Below are 22,247 nucleotides of genomic sequence, written 5' to 3'. Positions count from 1 at the left end.
TGGAAACAATGAGATCTAACGGCTGACCCCAACTGCCATCTGCTGCATGCTGATCTAACCACAGGCGGATGGCTGAAACATGACTCATTACATGAAACAGAGACTAAACCTGGAAATAATCAGAGTTAAACTGGAGCTTTGTTCTCTTACTGTACAGCTTCATTTTTTCCTTTTTTACTTTACGCTCTCTTCTTAGGAACGCTCACTCCTTAAATTTAAAAACAGTTTAACAGTATTTCTTTTAAAGTCTGTGTAGACTTTAACCAGCTGCATCACAGGGCCTCTTGTTTGGTTGTAAGTGTTGGCTCATCACTACAAAGAACGCTGTGACCTTCTTCCTTTGTCTCAGGTGAAACTCTGCATAAACTGAAATTGAGCAGACGTATAGAAGCAATTATTGCAGAGCCCAACTTGTTCTGCTGTGCAGCCTTGGTGCCATACATTTAAGAGTTTATATGTTATGAATGGGGTGTAATTCTGCATAAATGTGCAGACCTGCAGACCCTCAGGGAAAGTTCCTGGTGCTCAATTACTGATGGCACATTAATCTCTACACTCACCTCCTATACAGAAGCAGAGAATACCTGAATGTACTTTCAAGGGATTTATGGAGATGAAAAAATTTGTAGACTGATGTGTTTCTCTCTAGAGTAACCTACAGTTCAAATAATCACCACAAGGGATACAAAAAAGAAACTTTATTTTTTGGATTTTTGTTCCATATAAACAACAAAACTTCACAAAAGAACCACACTCTGGTTTTAAAAAACTATGTATAAAAGCAGACAGATCAGTATATGTTAAGTACATCAGAACAGATTTTAAGTTGTTTGACATGTTGACAACTGAAAGTGTGCGTGCATCCAACTTAAACGTCCTGCCTACACGTCACAACATATTTCACAAAATAACGCATACAATCAATGTCCTGCACTGATTAGAGACAGTAAAACCAAAAACACTAACAATACTATATAAAGAAGTTAGGAGTAAATCAAACAACTGTAGAGCTCTGGTTTACTCCTCACATCTGCACCACAGGGTTTATCTCAGACCACCAAAGTGGAGACTCATCACCGTGTTTATGACAGAGTCCAAAGGAGTGAAACAGAGCTCTTCAACACATAATGAGAACAACTTTATGGCTCTATCAAAATGCACCAAAAGAGTACAATGTAAATGAAAAATAAAGATATTTGTGATTTGTGTAATAAATGAGGTACTAGTTACATTGCCTACAGAACTTGAAATAGCACCTGTGTATTCAGAGACTTGGCAAAATGATTCGTTCATTCTCGTCGTGCTGCTGTAGATTTAGGACGAGCAGTGAGGCGAGGTGGTCATGTGGATTGTTTTCAGTGCTCTCAGTGCAACAATGTGTGCATTAACTAAAAGCAGCACAGCTCTTTAACACAATCATCACCAGGTGAAAGGATTCCATTAAACTGCAGATTCTTTATCTTAACACCACCGTTGATTTAAAAAAAAGAAAATGTAACAATGGCTGGCTAAAACTTTCTCTGGTGATCCACTCATGGGTCATCTACATGAGGGATACACTAATAATGTGCGTGTGACTAGTTCAAGGTAACTTCTAGTAGTCTTAAGTTTTATTCACACAGGATTAGTATTACATAGGGACCTCTGATAATTTCAGAATCACTTCCTGTGCAGAATCAACGCTGCATAGACCCACCATGCACCTCACTCTGCAGCTGACAGCCAGCTGTACATTCTGATAATAGAGACAGACATCCACACCCTACTTTAGTCAAACATCTCGCATTGAAAACTTCTAAAAAAATTAATTCTCTTAAAACTTGAAATCTACAACTCAAAATATCAGTTCTTAGTGAGGTTTTTTTTTATAATATGATCATATGCTCTGAGACAGCATGTCAGTGCCAACCTGTTACGAGCGAAGAGACTCCAAATCATTTCTGAGGCTCTGTGTTTTCAGACATCTTGGCTTTTGGAGCTGTTTAAATATTTAACTGTAGTATGTTTTATTTGTTTTTATCATGATTGTTTCAGCCTAATATGTCATGAGTGACCTGGGACATGGATATTTTGTCATTGCTTTATTTATATCCATAAATAAGACTATTTATAGCTTACTTATTGATGACATATGAGAACATAGCAGGTCTCCTCCCATCGTATGACTATCAGAAGTGCTGTAAAACTTTTTTTTAGACTGCCAAACGCTGCTTGAATCATTTTGAGCAGAAAAGGATCTGAAAAGCTGTAGAGGCTGTCTTAAAAAATGTTATCACCTGAAATTACAGAGATGTTGATTCAAATTGGATTAGTGTTATCAGAGGACCTATGTGTGTCTTAAATATGGTTGTGGTTTTGCCCCGGACGTTTTACTTTACAAATTATGGACAGGGTCAATTAACACAGGATTGTTACAAATTATCAGAGGTTCCCAGGTGAAACTGACCCTGTGAGGAATAGTTTTTTTCTTTTTTTTTTCAGAAAAGCAGGCTGAAGACACATGACAGAATGTGAAGGGGTCTGCTAAGGGTGCTGGAACAAATCAGGAAATTACATCAGTTTTAGTGTCATTTTTATACAAAACAAAAAAAATATTGATGCGTAATGCTGCTGCTAGCCCTGGCATGTAACCTAAGTATGATGAGAACATGCGTGTTTTAATCCAATATAAAGCTAACTGAGTATTTTTGGAGCCTAAATCAAACTGAAGTGGTCTCTGTTGGTGTATGGGACCGAAGTACATGAACCTGTTGCCATCAGGAAGTGCTTTAATTGAGAGAAACATCAAGTCAGATGACTCTGAGTGACTCTAACTTACACTTAGTGGCTTCAGCATTAGTTTCTTGTTGTATTTGAGGATGTTTTCAGTCATCTGAATGAGCTTAAAGACCCAAACAGTCAGGAAGTTTTAAGAGGGGGATACGGCTGAGAATGAATTCACTGCTCTTTGCAGCAGCAGCTCTTTGTGACTGAAGTCAGACGGTCAGGCAGAGCAGCCGAAGAAGTCCATGCCGATGCTCCGGGGGTAGCCATCAAGCACCTTCAACGCCACGTGATCAAATTTCCAGTAGTGTAACCCGCTCAGGAAAGTGGCATAACCTGTAAAAGTGTGAGAAGAATATCAGTATCTTTCTTAATCCAGAGGAAACTATCAGACAAACAGCTCCTCACCGTATCCATCCCGAAAGGCAGCATCGATCCGGCTGGGTACCCCCTCCCAGTCATGGATGCTGAGTGGATGGACGCTGTCCACTCGGTTCCGCTGAGGGTCCAGGGACCAGTATGTTGCAGATTTGAAGAGGTAAACTTTCTCCACATGGTTTTCGTCCCACTTCAGAGCTGCTTGGATGTCTGTTACTGGAAGACCCAGCTGCTGGACCGAGTCTGGGCCTGAGATCTTTCTCTCAGCATCAAACACCCAGTAGGTGTCACCTGATGAAGTAAAAACCATAGAAATAAAAACTGACTTTTGACTTTTTATCTGCGTCATGATAATTTCAGAAAATGAAATCTGTTTCCTTTTTCAGCTTCATACTGCTGAAGGAAGTCAGAGGGAAACCGCTCTGGAATTCAATATTTATAGAAAAATTAGACTTGCCACAAATTATTTTTTCTATATTTGAGAAGGTGCAATTCCTTCACTTTTAATCTTGACACAGTCACTCTTCAAGTGATTTGTGTTGTGAACGTGCAGGGCACAGAAAAAAAGATATCAGTGGAGGTTTATCTCTAACCCACGCAGTTGACTGTCATTCCCACCTGGAGTGATTTCTCTGCACACTCTTGACTTACCTCTTCAGATATTAAAATGACTGACCTTGGAAGAACCAGATGTTCCCGGTTCTGTCTTCATATGCAGCATCTATGTGGTGGGGAATGCCTCTCCAGTGGCGTGAAGCTAAGGCCGGATAGCCAGCCTGTAGCTGCCCATCTCGAATACGCCAGACGTACTTGGACTTGAAGAAGAACAGCTCTCCTCTGATCATGGACACGGCGTCAAAGCTTGACCTGCAGGCATCCGGCTGAAACAACAAGAGGGTTATTTTAATCAGTGGGCTGAGAAGTGAAGTGGGCAGGTCAGTCTCAATGTCTCACCATTCCAGTGTCGATCTCATTGGTCTCGGTTATATCAGGGGGTGCATACTGAGGAGGGCCGTACAAATACTGGATGCCCCTCTTGTCGTCCTCACTCAGCTGCAGAGGGTAGGAGTCGCTGTAGAAGGGATTCATCACAGCATCAGGCTCCAGGGAGTGTTGCAGACCCAGGACGTGACCAAACTCATGAGCTGCCACCTGCAGGAGGTCGGTGCCTGAACAGAACAACACAGGGTGAGAGTGAGTGTGATGGACACAACTTCAACACCACGCTGCATTCAACACCTCAAAGCATCTCAGCCTTACTCACCCACATCATTTCCTACAGTCCAGTGCTCATCGTAGTCAAAGTGAACCTCTCCTTCTCTGTGTGTTCTGGGGAAAAAGGCGTGGGCGAGAATTCCTCCAGGACCATCGAAAGGTAGGCTGTCCCCATGCCAATACCTGCACAAACACTCCTTTTATTGTACAACAGCATGAGCCTTCTTGTTTATGTCATATCACACATCTGAAAGGATTTCTGCATGCATCCTGCTAGAAATCTTGGTATAGTTATACTGAAAGAGAGAAAATAACTGCCAAATTGAACATGATCCTGAAGCTGGTTTTGCAGATTGGCATTCAGGTGCGAGTTATGAAAGTGTCTGCTGAAGGTCAAGTCTCAAAGAAAACAAGGACTCTGCTGGTAGTTACCAAACTCTTGTGTAATACAACACAGTGAGACAGGAGCGATGTTATGACATGGAAATATTGTGAACCCACTGCCAAAATGACTAATCCAAGCTGATAAAAACATAGCTGCAGGCTAGCTATTAAAAACCCTGCCAAACAAGTCCTGTGTTGTATTCACTCAGGTTGTAATCTGCTCCTAGGCTTGGCGGGGAAACACCTCTTTTTTTCCTGGGTCACTCCAACAAAAGGATCCAGTGATTTATGTCTGTCTCAGTTACAGAGATCACCTGGAAACCAGAAGGTTACTACTCTGCATCTATATTTACACGGTTATTTTAATCAGTGGTTACACATATTTCCTACTTTTATTTCCACCCACTTCACAAGGTTGATGCCTCTGCTCAATACAGGCCACACCTCCTTTTGTTTCATGCTCCCCCAATAGGAAAACACATTCAAAACCATATGCAGTTTTCCTGTTTTATAAATCCTCAAAAAGACCAAACTGGACGAAATAAAAAAAGACTCTGATCACAAGATAAGCCCTCTCTTCAGAACTGTTTTATGGAAAAACTTCACATCATTTTTTATTAAAACTGTTATAGAAATTAAACACAGTCTGCTGTTGGACATTTCAAACTTGTGACAGGGACTTCCTGTTAGTGTCATTGTAGGTACCTCCTGTACTTTTGGTTAGCCCAATGTCTTGTAAAAGATAAAGAGTCTGTGCTGATGACGGCTGTAAACCTCTTGTAAAACAGGTAAATTTCCTGTGAGTCAACCATGCTAATCTGTGTGTCTCTGTGTTATAATCTTCAAGCTGTTTCTTTACCAAGTTGTTAAAGTTGTAATGGGAATTCCTGAGCTTTTGGACACAGTCTCAAGTGGACACTTGTGGAACTGCAGTTTTTTGCTTTTCTGTGATGAATTATTTTGGTTGTACATCCACAGCATTAGAGGGGTTGTGGATCTTGTAGCAGATGTTTTTCTTCGTAACCACCCAAAATGTCACAACTACCCTAAATACAATTTTTAAAAAATGTAACAATACCCAAAATGTGATAACTGACCTTAAATGTTACAAGTTGGTTGGGAAAAAAGTTATTATGTTTTGGGCTCAGCATCTTATAACATTTTAGGTCAGTTCTAATATTTTTCAAATTCTGTTACTTTTTTATTTTTTACATTTGGGCGTCAGCACTTTGATTATATTACCAACCAATTATTACATTTTCAGGTTTTGTTACATTTTTTATTACCTTCAGAGTAGTTGTTTCACTACGGGGAGTTGTTACAAATCGGGCTGTAACAAGGTGTCACTTTCCATATCAAACTGTCTGACTACATATTTCAGTAAAGTGACAGCTGTTAAATCTCTCTGCTGCAAGTGAAAAACTTATCTTTAAAACTGCATCATAACTCAGCTTCAATTGTTAAATAACTGACTTCTTTTGAGTCTCTGTTCTGTAAGATTACTGTGTCTGTCCATCTGTGATCCTCCTGCGTATGTCAAGAGGAGAAACTTTCTTCACAGATACTGTACGCGGATCTGTCTCCTGTTGTTAAGGAGTATAGATATTAAAAAGTCTGGACCCCAAATAAAAATTGATCCCACTTTTCCAGATGCACCTCACAAAAAAATCTCTGTCCTCCATATCTAAGTTAATACAGTATTTGTTGAGGTTAACTAGGTTTTTGGTTCTGGATCAAAAAGGTAGAAAGGTTAACACAAGTCAAACGACACAGGTGGGTGATGTTAATGCAGTGTCATGAGCTTTTCTTACCTGTTGAAGTCAATGATGATGTCAGCTTTCTCGGTGATGACCTCCCTGAATGTAAGAGGAGTCACGGCGCTCCACACACTGAAAGCTTCCTGCAGGACTCTACGAACTTTGTCCTCACTCATCTGCCATGGGAATCGCAGAATCCTAAGAGATACACAAGTCAAATAGAATCCTGTTGGTCGATTTATGAAACGTTAAAACAACAGAGGCCAGTCTGGAAGGCTCTGTCATCCATGCTTTGAATTCAGAACCCAGCTCAGAACAGGGGGTTCTGTTATAGTGTCAACAAGGAAATCGTGTGAGGATGGAGTCCACACTTCTTCTGAGAAGACCTGACTGAAGCAGCACAATGATCAAGACACAGAATTTATCCTGTCAGTGGTTTAAAAAATGGGGGTCACACAACACCAGTAGGGGAAAGCAAAATTCCCCCACTGTACATGCCCAGGCTGCTGTCATGGTGGAACAATTAACACCACAAAAGAAGAGGAAGTGATGACAGACAAGGACAGCGTGTGGAGATACCGACATTTGGATCTGCAGGGACTGAGAGGGGACATCTTAAAAAAAAAGTTTGATTTATTTTCTTCATTTTTCCACCAACCCTCTAACAGGGGTTAGAACTGTTAGAAGAATTATATAAAAATTGTCAAATTTGTTGCTGATGGTCACACTTGCTTTTGTGAGATTACTGTTTCATAACCAGCAAAACTCCTCACTGGGTGCTTTGAGAATAAGAAAAACATCTTTACTTTGGCTGCCAAAAAAAACTGACATGGTTATTAAAATTTAATGAACTGTGAATGACTACACCACAAGTGCAAATGTGCATAAAGGGGCCTGGGCTGGTGAGCAAGATAAGAGAGCCAAACATGACAAGTTCAGGGGTTTGTAGTCTGTCAAAGGGAGTTAAAGAGGCTGTTAAAGGGGGCACTGTAAGATGGAGAGGGCTGACAAATCACAATCGTCAGCAAATAGTATGAAAGGTTGTACATTTTAGAAATATTGCCAAGGGGGATCTCGTAAAATAATAAAAGAGGCCCTAAAATTGAGCCTTGGGGGACGCCACATTAGGCACACACACACACACACACACACACACACACACACACACACACACACACACACACACACACACACACACACACACACACACACACACACACACACACACACACACAGAGTGTAGGTTTAACGTGTTGGTTTTGGTACCAGAGTGGGAATCCAAATATCTGAGAGTATCAAATTAAACACCCAACACCCTGAGGGTTATTAAAGCAATGAACACCAAAAATCTGATACATGGATTTTTCCTTACACAGCAGCAGAAATCACACACACACACTACCACCTGCTCTGTACCAGGGGAATCCCTTCACACTGTCAGTGATTGTAGCCGGAGGTAAATGTGTTTATATTACATCCTGTGTGCCAAGTCTGAGCTCGTCCACGCAGCTGAACAGTATGAAAGAGACGTTTTGTTAAATCAACATCTGATAACATAAAGTTACAAGTTTTACACCAATTGGATGACTGGCACATTTACCAAGACAGAAGGTTTTTTTTTTCTTTCTTTTTTACACATGTGCACTTTTCTCAGTCATTTCACACCCCAGAGTTCCCTTGGATTGTAGTTTAGTCTCATCATGAATTCTTTAGTGACTCACACGATTCAGACTCGAGACTTGGCTTTGACTCAGTTTGGTGACTGGATAGGAGAAGGCTGCTGTGGTTTGGGGAATACTGGAGGTCGTCTAACAACTGAAGCCCAATTTGATCAACTTCAATCTCTCCACATGTCAAACTGTCAGGAGTGCCACAATAAAACAGGAACATTAAAAATTCTGACAAATGATTAATCCTGTGGTGAGCTAACAAAATTAGTTTTTGAGTTTTTAAAGTAGAGATTAAACCCAAAGTGGTATATGATGTTGAAAAGCAGGATTAAAGGGTTCATCTGAAGAGAGTAAAATACTTTCCTGCATTTTTCCTAAGTGTTTTACTAAATTGTTTAAAAAGCCTGCTATCTGACTGTCTCATCAATCTCACTGCGGTGTGTGTACTTAGGTTATGAGGTTATGACAAAGTCATGAAGAAATGCAGAAAATATTTTTTAAATCCTTTTTTATTCCTGGGGAGAATCCCCAGAGCCTCTGCTCCGTTGAACATAATCCAGGCAGTGATTACATTGTCAGCACATTGTGATTATGAAAATAGTTTAGTATTATCCGAACATCGTTTAAAGGAAAAACATGTTGATGCCTGCCATATTGGCTTATTGTCTTTAAAGGCAGTGCCACAAGCTGTAAACACAACACTGGTATGCAGCCCACATTACAAATGTGTCAGCAAACAGAGCAGCCCTCACTAAGAGGCAGAATGATCGTCATTTAGCAAATTAAAGACCAATACTTCTATACTGCCTCCGCCAATCTGACAAATGCATGAGATGTTCTCAGCACTACCTTAACCTGACTGAAGTCAGAGCACCTGAGACCTTATCTCATGTTTTATTTGCACTGGCTCTGATAAGGTCTCTGTTATTGCTGCAAAGTGCACATAGATGTAGTACAAATCCTTCACAATGTGATAATTATTGTGAGACTGATGAGTGTTGGTCCGATTGCAGCATTAAAACTTCTGTATGATCTGCTTAAACAGAAGTGTTGAAACTGGGGTACAAGAAGTATTTTTTTTGAAGAGTTAAAAAACTAAATATGATTTTCCTTGGATGGTGATGATTTTATCATAATTTATAATTTGACTCAAATTTGTCAAGATTGTGTTAAACTGAAAGAAAGGTCACTTTTTTACTCTGTTGCAGGGACCAAGAGGGAGCTTGGTGAAAAAAAAAAACTGTTGAACATCACATCATGATGACTGCAAAAGTTTGTTTCTGTATTTAAATAGGCCTGGAGCATGAGAAGGGTTGTGTCATGGTTGTTTGTTGTCTGAGCAGTTTTGACCAATCACGTGTCAGGAAGCTCCCACCAGCTGTGAGTGCAATAAGAGGACAAATTATTTATCATGGCGTTATTTCAGCAAACTTAATACCTTATATTATGAGAAAATCTGTTTCTCTGGTCCACTCCTTTAAATTAAGCAAGAGTGACTCTGTGGAATTTACTATTGACACTGAAACTGAGACTCCCCACAAAAGGATGAATGGGCAGCTCACCTGCGTTAGAAGGTGTAAACAACTCCAAGAAAAGCAGAGTCAGCAGCCATGGTAAAAACAATCTCAACATCATCCTTAGACAGAGATCTGTGATGACTGAGGGAAACTCAGCACTGAGATCATCAGCATGTTTATAATCCACAAAGGCTTCGATTTCAAGCCCTGTTCATCAGTCATTAAAGGTAGAGTCTGCAGGATTTTCCTAAAAAAATAAAATTTAATCTTTTACAGGAACAATCCTGCTCTATAATCTCTTATGGGTCTCTATGCATGTGTTCCATGTTAGCATCTGTGTCTGCCTTAACCCCCTCCTCTGCCTGTATGTTGATATTTTGGTCGCATCAGGATGTTTCTGGGCGGAGAGTAAGCGTGGTTATGCCAGCCAATCACAGCAGTAGACTATATTAAACATGGACAAGCTTGGATCTTAATGTCCTTGAACTGCCAAGTTAGAAAAATTCACCTCCGTGCAGTGTGTGTGCTAATAGTAAACTTAGCCATTCAGACAAGACTGTGAATATGTCAATTGCTTTTTGGCTTGGTGTGTATATGACTTTGGTACTTCTGGAGCCAGCCTCAAGTGGACGCTTAAGAAACAGCAGATTTTCCCATATTGTCTCAATTTCTAAGAGGTTGCCGCTTTATCACTGTGCGCCTAGTTCGCAAGTGACTTCTTGTGCTGATAATGGCGAGTGGAAGCTAATCAGAGCAGCTACGATAGTGGACGTAGCACAGAGGAAGAAAAATAACCAAAGTGAAACAAAACAGCTAACAGGTAAAGCTTGTTACTAAACAAGGGTGAAGCTTGGCTTGACTTTCACTCACTTTTGGGAACTTGGAGAGCAGCATGGGAAGAAGAGCAGCCCAAGTTGGCTTTCTGCTAACCAGGTAAGTGTCACATACCTGTGATTAGCTTGTGCTAACATGCCAAGTCAGGTGCACGGCTCGCGAGTCTCTCCCACATAGAAACGTGAAGCCACAGGAGGTTGCAGACCTTACCTTTATAGATCCGAAGAAGCCTTTTAGTTGAGGTGAAATGTCTTAGAGCTTCAGTCAAGTCCAGGTGCCTCTTGGATTAAGCTCTGAACTGTGGGTTTAACTCTTTTTACTTGACTATTGTTTGAATGTTGATCAAAGCAGGTTGTAGTGTTCAAGCTTGTCATCTCTTTCACAGAATCATTTTTAGATTTGGCTCTTGTGTTTATCATGTGTGGGGCGTAAGAAGCAGCTGTGCTCAAAGTGTTTTTCTACTCTCTTGGCGTCAGAGAGTGTTTCCAGTTAGCTCTACAGTTTACTGTTTACTCTGAGACAATCTCTCATATGTGAACTGAACACTTTTGGTTATTCCTATAGCTCTGTCTCTTTCTCATCCCATCAGCGTGTTTTTGTAAACAGCTCCAGAGTGTGTGTGCCTGACTGTTAACACAAACGTATATTCACAAACACACAGCGTTTCTCAGTATGGGGTAATGATGACAGGATTCAGACCTCTGCCTCAGCCACACTGACCACACTGGTAAACACATGAGACAAGTATCAGTGTCTCAAAATAACAATTATCCAGTAATGTAGCTTCTAATTACAACATGTCCTCAATGTTTTTGCACCCACTATGCCTACTTTGCTTCTTTGACTGATGAAACAGACAAACAGTGTAAACCAAAAGCTTTTAGACCCATGAGACATTGATCAGAGACAGACGTGGTGGTAAACAGAATAATTTCAGTATTTAAGATTTTCTTACTTGTAAGAGAGATCAGTCTTCTCCCATCGACCTCCAAACAGAGCAAACCTCTTCTTCCGCTGCTGGCGGCTCAGGCCCCCCTTCTTCTTCTTCAGGTTGTAGTAGGACAGGCCCATCTGTGTCAAAGTGGGGTAGTCTGGGACTCCACAGCGAGGACGCTTCCAGAGCTCAGTGTCATTTTTGGACCCCAGCACAGTCTTTAAGTGGAGGTCTTTGTTCAGCGTGTCCTGTACATGTCTGCCCTTCTTCTTTAGACCAACATGTCTGCCACTTTGATCCCATCCCTGAAAACAAAAACACAGGAACAGAGTCTTTATCCCACAGCTTTAAACTTACAAAAGTTATTTCTGTTTTCTTAGTTTGAACACTTCAATACTGATGATACCCTGTCGTATTCCGCAAGCCTGCAGATCTCATTCATTTGTGTAAAACTTGTTTTACCAAATCAAATAGTCAAATCACACCATTTTAGCAGAGCACGACAGTTACGGGATGCTTGGTGAAGAGGCAAAACGGTGTTGATGTATCTACTGTAAGTGGTATAAATATTATAAAGTAAAATAAATGTCTTGTAACTTATTTGCACAACGATGCTTTGGAAAATCATTAATGTAAGTGAAGCCTTTCAGCCAAACAGGATGGAGGGAATCCAACTAATCCAAATAAAAATAAAAAATAAAAATTGGACAAGAATGGGACGCCAGTTTGGCCTCGTGGTTAGCTTTTGCACCCCGTGTACAGAGGATATTGCCCTTGAGGAGGCGGCCTGAGTTCAACTCCAGCCTGGGGCTCCTCTCCCGCACTCTTCTCTCTATCCCCGTTTCCTGCTCTGTCTGCTGTCCTCTCTGAGTACGATAAGATAAGATAGACTTTATTGTCCCCTGAGGGGGGTTTGTTGTGGACCACACAGAACTGTGATCACAATCAGAGCATCCATCAGACAGTTCAACTCTCAGAAAATGAGATACACAGAAAATCACTGGGTCTTCAGGAACGATTTCTTCAGATACCAAGACTGGCTGATGTTGCATGTGCGCTGCAAACCTGAATCTCTACTGTAATAGATATTACACAAAATGAATAATTAAAAACAAGATGGCAAAGGATAAAAATAAGTCATAAGGCAAATAGGTCAAGTCAACTTCCTATGTCAAATAGATATTAAATTTAGATGTTATTCACATGAATTTAAGTGTTTTATTTCAATGATCTTATACTTTTTGGTAGAAAAACCAAAAAAGGTTGCACCAATATGAAACTATGGCTTTTCCTTCAATATGGTTAAGCTGTTTGTTTATCGTTGTGTGATCTGATGAATTCAGCAGAAAATTAAACAGAAAATTAAGAGAAATGTAGATCATTATTTAGCTCTTCTGTATTTCCTCAGCCATTAAATATCAGTCCAAAGTTTTAGAAATCCAAATGAATGAATATGACCCAAGAACTAGAGACTGGAACCACGTTTACTCTACAGCCCATTAAAACCAGCTCTTCAGTGTTGGCATCATGGTCAACACTTTGTTGAATCAGTGCCATTAAAAATGTAACTGATACTTTCCTCACCAGTGCAGCCATAGTGATCTCTGACCCTGTTTTACTTCAGATAAAAAGGTTGAAAGTAATTTCCATGCTATGAGATTGATTCAGATGCTACAGATTTTAGATTAAAGGACGAAATGTGTTATTATTTGACCAAAGGCATCCGTAAGTAGCTCGTATTGTCAGTCACCAGCTCTTACATTTGTCCATTTTGATCTCCTTATGGATGTCTGTGTGGCCGTCAAGAAGTCAACACTCACTCACTGAGTTTCATCTGTGGTGCTGATTTGACTTTTTGAAGCCAGCATGGTCAGCGGTCCTGGTAAGGTGTGATTACTGGTACAGCCCAGGTTTACAGACGCTGACTGTGCCATTTGAAGTCAAGGAGAGTTGGACCTACAGTACATACACATTTCAAAGGTGGGGGCTGGAAAGTGTTAAGAAGATTTTATGTTGCTTGTAGAACTAAAAACATCATAAAGGAGATAAAGTGTGCACATTAGAGTACTAAAGTAGGAAATTAATGCAAGGGAAAACTACAGAGACACAAAAATTAATTATGTTATCTGAGACACCATCACTTTGGGTCCTTTGTTGCCTTCACAAATCTATCTGTAGTGGTGTTAAACATTTAACCGACTCAGATTCAAAGAACAAAAACAGTGAAATTAACTTCTGCAGATATGTCTGCAAAATTAACTGATTCGTTCTTGATTTATTATATCCTCTGGGTAAGCTCTTTATCTGTTGTGGTGAGTCTCAGTTTCACAGTAAATTGGTTGGTTAGCTCAGGATCTGGGGCACAGAATTATTTCCATGACAAAGACTTCATTTCAGACACAAACATCTATAAATCATCTTCTATTTTTGGAGCCATCAGCTGTTGGGAAATGAGGAACTCTTATTTTTCCTCAGGTGATTGTGAAAACATGTTTGCACAATGTTTATCTGATATCAGACCACCTACAATCTCACTGCTTTAAGCTACTGTAATAAAGAGCCTGTCAGAGTAAAACTATGAAATATGAATCTACATTAGAAACCACTAATCTGTGAAATAAAAGCAAACACCTGTGCTCTTTGTGCCGTGGAGCTGAAGGTGAAACAAACAGGATTAGAGTTCACAGACAAAAGGTCAGTTTAAGCTTTAACCTCAGTGATGTGACTCAGTCTCCCCCTCCCTGTGGTGGGTAGGGTCCTTTAAGTCTGATTTATTGATCGATGATCCGACATGATTGTTAAACAAATACAACAATCATGCAGACTTTCATATTTCAAAAACAGATCTGATGTTTGAAGTGCCAAACAATGAAAAGCCACGCTCACCCTGAATCACCCTGAGTCACCCTGCAAACAACAGAGTCTGAGGCGAGCCATCTGGATCAAACACAGCTGCTCACCGTGCCGATAAGACACTAACGGTTTTCTGTATGACAATGTGTACCAATGGTGATCACTGGATCCAAGGTAAGATTTACATGTGGCCTGATGGCTCCTTATTGATCTGTGAACTTTTGTTATAGCTTCTCCTCCTGATGCCCCCTCAGGTTCAGACTGAGATATAAAAGTAGGAAAGACATGAACACAGACAGAACTAAGAGGAGTAAAATCAACCATTACAGAAAAAAAATGAAAATAACCAATAAAATTTAAACCATAAAAGATGAATGGAGTACGACATAAAGCACCCTATTTCCTCATCCGCTCACTTCAAAGTGTTGTTAACCTACCAATGTCCTTTACATTTAAAGGTCCCATATTATACAAAAAACTTTATTAAGTCTTTTAGTGAAATTTGTGGGTCTTTGGCTTTCCTCCCAGCCCACAAAATGTGATATTTAATGACAAAACCTGCACTTAGTAGTGCTTGTGAATGTAAAATCCTGACCTTGAACGAGCTGTTTGGAATTTCCGGGATTTGTTGACGTCAGCGATTCCCTTATTTGACCAATAAGGAGCAAGTCTGACCTGACTGGTGCAGATACCCTCGCTGACTGCAACTTTGGACAGTACAACAGAGGGCTAGCGAATAGACTGGTCCTGAATCTAGACGCATTACCAACCATCCACCAACCAAAATCGAACCCTGGAAATGTGAGTATTTTAAATGCTGTGTGCTGTGGAGCAGATGTAAGAGCGTTTCCTCAGTGTCCCCCCTGTCTCTGTGTTAGCTTCAGGGTGCTAACTTAGGATGTGGTTAGCCTGTTGTTTTAGCCCGTGATGCTAGGGTAAACAAGCTTCACTGTTTTCCAAACATTGTGCACTCGGAGCTCGTGGCACCGCTCTCAGTGATGCAGAAGAGCGGGGCGGTATCAGCAGTGGCTCATTTACATATAAAGGCCACGCCCACTAAATCAGAGCGTTCTGAACAGAGGGGCTATGAGAACCTGGAAACGATGCTGCTGTGCTTGATTTATTGGCTTTTTGGACCAAAACATGTTACTACCATTTCATGAAGACATCAGTGATCCATATTAAACTGCAGAAAAGGAGCATAATATGGGACCTTTAATCCAGCCTCAGCCTGGATGGGAATGCCCGGTGCCTGTATCCAGTCCAGAGGCCAGCGGGCGTCCAAATCAGCTAAGAGAATCCTATGGACAACAAGTCAAGGCTTCCTGTGGGAGGTTGTCCATAAGTGGTTTCCAAGTGATCAAAAATAACTGCCTTTCGACTCTGCCCTTATCTGCTCATGTGGAAGTACGGAAAAAAAAAAATCTCTTTCTACCACAAATTAAGAGTGGGAGGTTTGTCCTTGATCCACATCAACAGTATACACTTTCTGACCAAAAGTAACAATTTATCTAGCAATTTCAGGTTTAGAGACAGGAGTGTCAGACACTGTGGTAAAAGGCCTGAGTCCATCTTTTTCCAGATAGAAGGTGTTATGTGTAATCTGTGAATAAGTTTATATCAAAAAATACATTTGATACAATTCAGGGTTTCTTGCCAGTTGTTTGCTATGTACATATTTTTTAGATCTCTTTCCCATTTACACTGGACATTAAATCAGCTTATTGAACAAGTATCATGTAACAAGTAGTAAAATGAGGAAATAAAATGGGAGCAGTTCTTGTAGTTGATCAGAAAGTATTCTGGGGCACTTCATTTCACTTCATCTGCAAATACCCCAGCAAAAAGCTTCTTGGGAAAGCCGTGCTGAGTTGGGAATAGTATCTTTAAGTAAGTCTTCAATAATTTTAATGCATCTGGACTTCCAAAACTCAAAAATTGAGCTGCTACCAACAGAGGAGGATTAAGGTAGGCTGCCATTCCTTTTGTGGGCCCCCCTCTTCATAGTTCATGCTATCCCAGCATAGGCACACGCTCCAGGTAATGCTGCCAGATCTCGTGATAGAAATAATCAGCCAGCTCTAGCCCAACTGGTGACTTGCCACATTGTGTAAACAACAGACCTCTTGACAACAGTATAAATATTTATTTTTTTGCAGTAAATTGGCAGTAAACACTGTCCACATAAAAACATTTTAAAAACTTATTTTTTAAACTTTGATTAAAAGAAAATACATATGCATTATGCATAAATAACCTCAAATTTACTATAAACAATTAATATAAAAAATAAATCATAATTTTTTTTTCTTTAATCAAAAAAAATGATAAAATAGAAATAAGTAAAATAATTAAATTGAATAAAGAATTATAAATGTTGTTTTGAGGAGCTGTGAGAAAATCAGGCAGGGATCAAATGGGATACAAATTAAGCCCCTGGAGCCTTGGGCCCCTGCACGTGTGGGGCCCCTAGGCTTCAGCCTAGGTAAGTCTGTGCATTTATCCGCCCCTGGCTATTAGCCAGGATGAAGTCAGCATTCTCGCAAGTAAGTCTCAGCATAGAGACCAGTTCCTCCCAGAAAAACTAACTATATCCATCCAGACCCTCACAGAGTTGTTAACTATCAGGTTAGCTTTGATCTCTCTCATGATGCTTTGTCTTTTACAGTGAATCAAGCTCCACATAGATAAAGGTGAGCAGGCCCAGGAATAGATACAGAAAGTTGAGTCAAGACATGAGCGAGGCCATCCCCTAATTATCTGAGCACAGCAGGTCCAGTCATAAAAACATATGTTGGGTAGGCCAAGACCACAGCATTGATTAACATTTGTGGAATCTTAATTGTTTTTCTCTTGGCTTCTTATCATGCCAGAAAAATTCAGAGAACAGTTTTTCAAGGTCACTTTTATGGGCACCCATAAAGGCAACATGTACTGAATTCTTGAAGTGCTCTGAGAAGTCAAACTGTGCATGCCTTGGCTCCACCAACATAATAAGTCAGCGCCAATCCAGACAGAAATCTTCCCATTTTGCATGAACAAAAATCAACCCTCACACTTTCTGCTCTCCTATGCAGATGTTAATACTTCTAAATGATCTTTATTCATATGTTGATTGAATCTGTAGATATGCAGTAGAAATCCTCTGTCAATTCAACCTTTTTTCTAGTGTCTAAAGTTCTTGGAGGAGTCTGAACAACTATCAGCACACAGAAGAAGAAATCTTAGTCAGGGAATCCATGTCAGGGATTCAGGAATTTGCCGAAACCAAATATCCCAAAATATTAACCATCAGACAATAGGTGTTTGATTCTGAGACTGCTGCGATCTAAAACCGACTCAAACAGGTTTAAGTTTCTGCTCCACAGACATGATAACACCCCATGTGGTTGGCCTGGCAGGATTGAGAAGGTTTTTAATAAAACTGCAGCCACAGGTTTCTCTAAGCTGCTGAACTGAAGGTGAGTGACAGCACCGTGGAAGCGCTTGGGCAAGTAGCAAGTTTTCACCGAAACAGCATAAACACAAAGTCACATGACTGAAACAAAGCTGAGAGTGTGATGGGGTGATCCTGGGGAGCATGTCGCAGCAGGACGCTGCGGTTTCTCCGTCTCTCTCAACCTGACGTGCCCAAGCTTTAACCCACATGAAGCTCTGAGCCGTCTACAGAGAGAGTATTGTTGTTTTATCTAAGAGGTGGCATCTGTTACATCTGGGAGTCTTTGTTAATGTCACTCAAACATTTAAATACAATGTGTGCATGCAGGTATAAACATGCACATGACATGAAAAAATGCACCACATGCAGACACACACACACAGAGCTGCATCACACACGGTGAGCAGATGTCTGGAAAGTCCCAGTTTAGTCGTGACATCAGGTTGTCTGCAGTGAAGCATAAGGAGTGTGTGTATGCGGGTTTTACAGGAACGTTGATCTGAAATTACCAGGATGACTAACCCCACCACTTTAGAGATATGACCAGACTCCATTAACCACCACACTCAAAGATCCACCTCCTCAGACATCCTGCTGCAGGAAAACTCAGGATTAATGATGCACCCCATGGAAGAAATCCATCAAGAGTAAATATTTAACCACAGAAGTTCCTAAATATCCTCAAGTGCTCTGTGTTTTGTACACAAATGCAAGGACTGTGCTGAGAGTGGGGGAAGTTTTCAGTATAAAGAGGATTAGCAAAGATTGAGATGAGAGATTGATCCTCTGTTATGAACCCCTGCAGCACATCCAGTGTGCAGTATTGGTTAAGATCTTAAAAAACTAAACTCAGCATGAGAAAAGAAAGTGTACTTATATGATCTGTCAGTGAGAAGAAACCCTGGAGCAGTGGCAGTTCTAGCTAAAATATTTCTATTTGCGTATGTTTATGCTTATAAAAGCTGCTTGGAGCCCAGACAGAATCATTTTCCAGACAAAGTCAAAGTGTTGAGTCATCCACCATTTTTTAAAGAAACATACATTTGTTTTAAAACCAAATAAGATGCTGTCATAAGAATGTTCAATCTCCAAATCCAATGACTAATTTTCCTCTTGAGACAATATCAAACTTTCCAGACACTTTGGCGTAGCCAGAGGTTAGCGAGCAATTACTTCCAGATTTCAACTGGAGAAGTGACTGTGTTCAGATCAAAAGAAAGGGAAATTTATCCCCCACATATGTCTACAACCTCAGAGAAGTGCCCATTCATTAGTTTGTGGTGAGTCTCAGCTTCACTGTAAGCTAAGAGGCTTCAGTCTGGCTTCCTTCAGCAGAATGAAGCTGAAGAAGAAACTGATTTTCTTGTAACTAATGGGTCTTAAGATTGCTTAAATAACATCATGATGCAAATTGATGAGAAGCCAAAAATCAAACTTTGTCAACTATGTCCTCAAGAGAAGAGGAAAACACTTTTCATGTGTTTCTCTGTTGAATGAAGGTGAGATCCAACATTTCTGATGCATTCCAGGAAGTCTAAAAACTAGTTGTCTTTAGTGACACAGCATCAAGCAGGTTTGTGTCTGAGAGTAAAGCTTTAATCTGGCATAGATTGTTTGCTGCTCTTTCATGCAGATCTCTGTTAACAGAGAGAAATACATCATCCTTAGAGTACAGCTGGTGGGTGTGATTTGGTGACTGTTTTTCATGCAGACATCTAGATACATAGGTTTGACATTTCTCTGAAGAAAAGTTTAATGGATCGTTCAGTGGAGTGGGGAGGTGCAGCTGTTATTATTCATTTATTTGGGAAGTCAACAGTCTATAAATCTGTTTTTATTGCCTCCATACGAACTGCAGCTACCAGGAGATGTTAAAGTGTACAATTATCTTCCATTATCAACACCTCCGAGCGACATGCGAAACCTTAACAGACCTTTGCTACAACAGTAAACACAGTCAATGATAAACCTGAGGTCTGAGGTGAGCGACTGTGAAAGAGAGGACTGAAGCCACTCTACCTCTTAACACAACACAACACCAGCTAGTGTAAATAACTCTGCTGGACTTCTGACCTCACATACAAAACCTCCTCTGGTGCTCTGGGTGTGAGTTGTTTGAATGATGTGTGACCAAACCGTGAACTACTGTGACCTGAACTCCTCACGTCACCTCACCTGACTCCTCTTTTATTTTACTCCAGGTATAAACACCAAGAAGAGTCATGGCCTTCATGTTAGTATGGTTCATATAATAAATGGTTCCAGTCTCTTAAAGCTGGGACACAGTACGGCTCTAATACTTTACATCATTGCCACCATTAATAGTTAAACCATTATTGATTTTAACGTCTCTTTGGTTATTTGATTCATAAATGTTAGGAGACAGTAAAATTCAGCCCTATCATTGCTTTTTAAAGCTTGTAAACACAACAATTAGGCTTCATAGATTTTATTTAGACCAGCAGAAAACTTTGGGGTATAATCTGTTTTTAAGATCTGAAATATCTTTGTTTATTTCTTTTTCATTGTTAAAGGATTTATTTTATTTTATTTTCATGAACAGTTTGATAAGAGCCTGTTTAGCTAAATTCAAACCTCTTTTATTGTCACTGTGAGTTACAGATTTCTAACGAGTTGTTCTGATGATGTTACTCATAAAATCTCAAAAAAAAAAAATCACTGTACTGTTTTTCCAGTCTGAAAGGGCACAATTAGTTTTCCCTAATCTTAAAATCTCACTTTAAAAAGGAAAAAGAAAAAAAAGAGTAAATGAAATATAGAACATTTAATTGAATAATTGCAATAAGAGTTGATTTTCCTGCAGGTGTAAATTGTAAAAGCCTGAAGCTGAGCACCACTACTTCCCTTTAACATGTGGAGGAGTGGATTTAAAAACAAAAAGCAGTCAAAAACAATCTGAAAAATGTTCATTAGCTCATTACTTGGATAAATAAAGAGTCTAGTGCTCTGCTGTCAGGGCTTGACTGCATGTTTGAGATATAAATCTGTCAACTATAAGTCTAATTTAGTCAACACTTGAGCACCTAAACACAGAGGATCATAAGGAGGATTCCTTAGCAGTTTCATCATGTTTGGCAGCCCGGCTTGTTTTCGACACATTCAGAGCGATGCACAAACTTCAAAAAGCCTTGTAGGAGTAGCTCAGTCTGATCTTTGAGAGCAACTTTCTGCTGTTTTCTCCGTTTGCCCTGAGTCAGCAAACAAGCTGGATTTTTATCCTCAACCGGCTGCCAGATGACTTGCCTCTGCTTGTTTAATCTCACTGTCTAAATAGTGCTGCTGACAGATACACCGGAAAGCAGGACTTCAGCACCAAAACTGCAGAGAGTTTGAAAGAAAAGTTGTCCTGATGTGGTATAAAGCACAAAAACAGGGGATGCAAAATACTCCTACATGCAGAGCAAGAAAAGTTATTAAAAAATGAATACTTATCTCTGGATCTCAGATGGATTGAAATGAACTTTCACTTTGGAAGTTCTGCAGAGCTAAAATGATGAAAGCTTGCAGATGTTTCATTTTCAGCATCACTCTGTAAAAACCTTCAACTTTCTTATGACAAACATCAGCCTCTGAGATCAGCAGACCTGAAGAAATAAGGTTTCACAGTTTGAGCAAACAGTGACCATGCAGCTCTGTTAGAGACCTGAAAGAAGTGCTATATTGTTTTTCGAAAGCTGAACAAAAAGAGGAACAAAGTCTGACTTCATTCTGTACTTATAAAGTTTACGGAGTCTTGGTTTTACTCACTGATGTGCCATTATTAAGCTCCGTCTCCTCTCTTCACTCTCCTACGTCCTCTTTTATCTTCACCTGATCTGCAGCTCTGACTTCTTCTACTTGTTAAACTCCTCTTCACTTTCTAAGCATGTGTTGCACTCACCTGCTGCAGCTTGTGCTTGCTGAGGGTTCTCCGGTCGTGTACAGGTAGAGAATGAATACAGAGAAAAAGGTGCAAAGCCAAGATGCTGCTGCAGAACATCATCTTCTTGCTCAGAAACAGGCTGGCACAGACACAGTGGAGCAGAGCAGGCGGAGGAGGAGGCTTCATGAAGGCTGCCGCTAAGGAGGAAGAGTGTGGAGGAATGAATGACGGCAGGGGATCTTATAGCCTGCAGCCGGCTTTCTTTGTCCTCTTTAATGACACTTTTACGAGGCTGCTCAGCTGAAGAGCTTGATTTAACCCATTTCATGCCAAATGTACAAAAAAACAGAAGCAATACAGATTAAAAGTCATTTTGAAAAATAACAGAGCCTTTCAGCACTTTTAAGGAGTTTTAGCAGAGTCAGGGTTTTTACTTTTTGTTTGTTTTTATGAAAAAAAAAATGAAAAAAATGAAAATCATAGGGACGTCAACTCACGTGATTTAAAACTGTTCACATTATTGCAAAATAGGCTCAGTTTAAACGCCAAACCAGTACCCAACTACAAGATTTAAAAAAAAAAACTTTGTAACTTTTCTGTGCATGTGTGAAAGAAGTTAC

General features: G+C 40.2%; 1 protein-coding gene across 1 annotated transcript; it reads right to left on the bottom strand.

Annotated features, from left to right (window-relative positions):
* Positions 1–754: 754 nt before the first annotated feature.
* Positions 755–21,751, bottom strand: LOC141805077 (stromelysin-3-like). The gene is made up of 8 exons (XM_074689764.1): positions 21,646–21,751; positions 11,474–11,757; positions 6,552–6,695; positions 4,406–4,539; positions 4,096–4,310; positions 3,818–4,022; positions 3,172–3,432; positions 755–3,099 (listed from the first exon to the last, which is right to left on the bottom strand). Exons 1-8 carry the CDS (start codon positions 21,745–21,747, stop codon positions 2,984–2,986), a joined length of 1,461 nt encoding a protein of 486 aa, XP_074545865.1. The 5' UTR covers positions 21,748–21,751; the 3' UTR covers positions 755–2,983.
* Between the last annotated feature and the right edge of the window lie 496 nt (positions 21,752–22,247).

This window comes from Halichoeres trimaculatus, unplaced genomic scaffold, assembly GCF_033239565.1.
Source record: "Halichoeres trimaculatus isolate MK-OKI-2021-1 unplaced genomic scaffold, fHalTri1.1 fHalTri1_scaffold_16, whole genome shotgun sequence".
Taxonomy (NCBI): domain Eukaryota; kingdom Metazoa; phylum Chordata; class Actinopteri; order Labriformes; family Labridae; genus Halichoeres; species Halichoeres trimaculatus.
The sequence above is the reverse complement of the archived record's forward strand: the minus strand, read 5'-3'. Positions and strand labels throughout refer to the sequence as shown.